Source organism: Tetrahymena thermophila (assembly GCF_000189635.1).
Source record: "Tetrahymena thermophila SB210 genomic scaffold scf_8254755, whole genome shotgun sequence".
Taxonomy (NCBI): Eukaryota; Ciliophora; class Oligohymenophorea; order Hymenostomatida; family Tetrahymenidae; genus Tetrahymena; species Tetrahymena thermophila.
In genome coordinates this window covers 1-1,811 of record NW_002476515.1, presented here as the reverse complement: position 1 = coordinate 1,811, position 1,811 = coordinate 1, and the positions used below count along the sequence as shown (strand labels likewise).

The 1,811-nt window shown below is 19.8% G+C and overlaps 2 protein-coding genes across 2 annotated transcripts in view; one reads left to right on the top strand and one right to left on the bottom strand. All coding sequences in view use genetic code 6, as the record gives it.

The window, feature by feature from the left end:
• Positions 1-182, top strand: part of TTHERM_01458110 (hypothetical protein) — a gene marked incomplete at both ends in the record, with an annotated part of 369 nt that extends 187 nt beyond the window's left edge. The window contains one exon of the mRNA XM_001010515.3: positions 1-182. This exon is cut by the window's left edge and continues 187 nt beyond it. Coding sequence (XP_001010515.3) covers positions 1-182 — 182 coding nt within the window.
• A 1,248-nt stretch (positions 183-1,430) lies between these two features.
• On the bottom strand, positions 1,431-1,670 carry TTHERM_01458100 (hypothetical protein; the record flags this gene model as incomplete). The annotated part of the gene is made up of 1 exon (XM_001010514.1): positions 1,431-1,670. One exon carries the CDS (start codon positions 1,668-1,670, stop codon positions 1,431-1,433), a length of 240 nt encoding a protein of 79 aa, XP_001010514.1.
• Positions 1,671-1,811: the final 141 nt, after the last annotated feature.

Sequence of the window (1,811 nt, the reverse complement as noted above, 5' to 3'; positions counted from 1 at the left end):
TAAATTTGAGAGATTAGTGCAATTTGATAAAGCAGAACTTAAGTCTGATGTACCTTCATTACCAATTTAATTCCAACTTTTTAAATATTGAAATTATAAATAAGTACTTAGTTATTTAGAAGGAAAAAATGATGAAAAAATATGAAATAATAAAAAACGAATAAAGTAAGAGAAAAATGTGAAAATAAAAATAGAGTTAAATTAAGAAGGATAAAAAGAATGCAAGTAGAATAAAAAATAAAATAAAAAGCTAATTAACAAAATAAAATAAAATAATATATTGTTTTAAATCATTAAAAGTATCGCACTCCAAAACAAATAAACTGTCTATATCAAGAAAATGCGTTAGATGGAAAAAATGAATAAAAAATATTAAATAATAAAAATTGGTTAAAGAATATTAAAAATTGAAAGTTAAAGTTAAAATAACTGAAATAATATTTGAATAAAAAAAATTAAGAATCAAAATAGTTGAGAATTTCTATTAGAAAAATTATATCATAATAAATTAAAAATTAAATATATTGAAGTTAGTAATAATAATATTTATAAATCAATATACTCCTAATAAATATGGAGAGTCTCATGAGATTAGAGTGAAGAATTTAAAAACTTTTTATATTAATAAAAATAAATTTAAATTATATTGATAAAAAAAATAAAAATTACTTCTTCTAATATGTTGTATTATTTAGTCTATAATATCATTTATTTTTTTAAAAAAATACTGAATAGCAATTAATTTATTTTAATTAATTATAAGTGGATATAAAAAATAAATAAATTATATGAATATATAGATTTTGGTTTAGTTTGAGAAATCACATAAAAGTTAGTGTAAAATTTGTTATTAAACCTTAATATTTCTATTCAAAATTTGTACTTAAAAATATGAAAAAACTAGAGACGAGTAGTAGTTATACATATGTTGAAAAAATTCTAATTAATGTTTTTAATTTTTATTTTTTAGATTTTTCTATTTTAGTTGTAATTAGTAATGAGAGGAATTTTTATAATATCTCTAATTATTATCTAACCATATTAGTTTTTATTTAAATCACATATTATCTAGGTAAAGAGCTTTCATGCAACAAATAAATGAATTTATTCTTAAATAAATTTTTATTATGGATACGACATAAATGCTAAATTTTATTTTGAAATGCCCTAGACCTAACTCAAATTATTTAATTTATGTATTAATTGGAATATATCTATTATAAATTTTAATTCAATCAAATTTTATTACTTTTTGAACTTTGTTATTTCTATTTAGCTTAGCTTATTTAAGCTAATTAAATATATGGAATTTTGTTGTAATTAATAAGAAAATGTAAACACAAAAATTACATTGATAATATTTTAATTTTAAAATAAATTAAATTTAGAAAACAAATTTAAATTATTGGCAGATAGATAGATATATATAATCAGTATATATATTTGGTTTCACCTTCATAATTTAAGTATTTTTGGTTACTCTTGTTAGCTTTGACTATGTAGACATCAACACTTTCTCCATCAATTTCAACTTTATTTAGTTTATTTAGCATAACATTGCTGGGCTCCTAGAAGAATTTGTTTTCATATTCAGACTTTAAAGCTCCATTTTAAGTAAAGATTGCTTCCAAGACAGAATTACACTAAACAGGTTTCCAATTAGCAACCATTAATGTCATATGAGGACATGTATTTTCAATAAGAATGTCCTAAGGGAATACAGGAGAACATATTATTTTACCTGGAACATAAATAAAAGTAGTAGATTCTAACTAAACTTACTTGCCTACCTTGAATTGCTTATAGTAGTC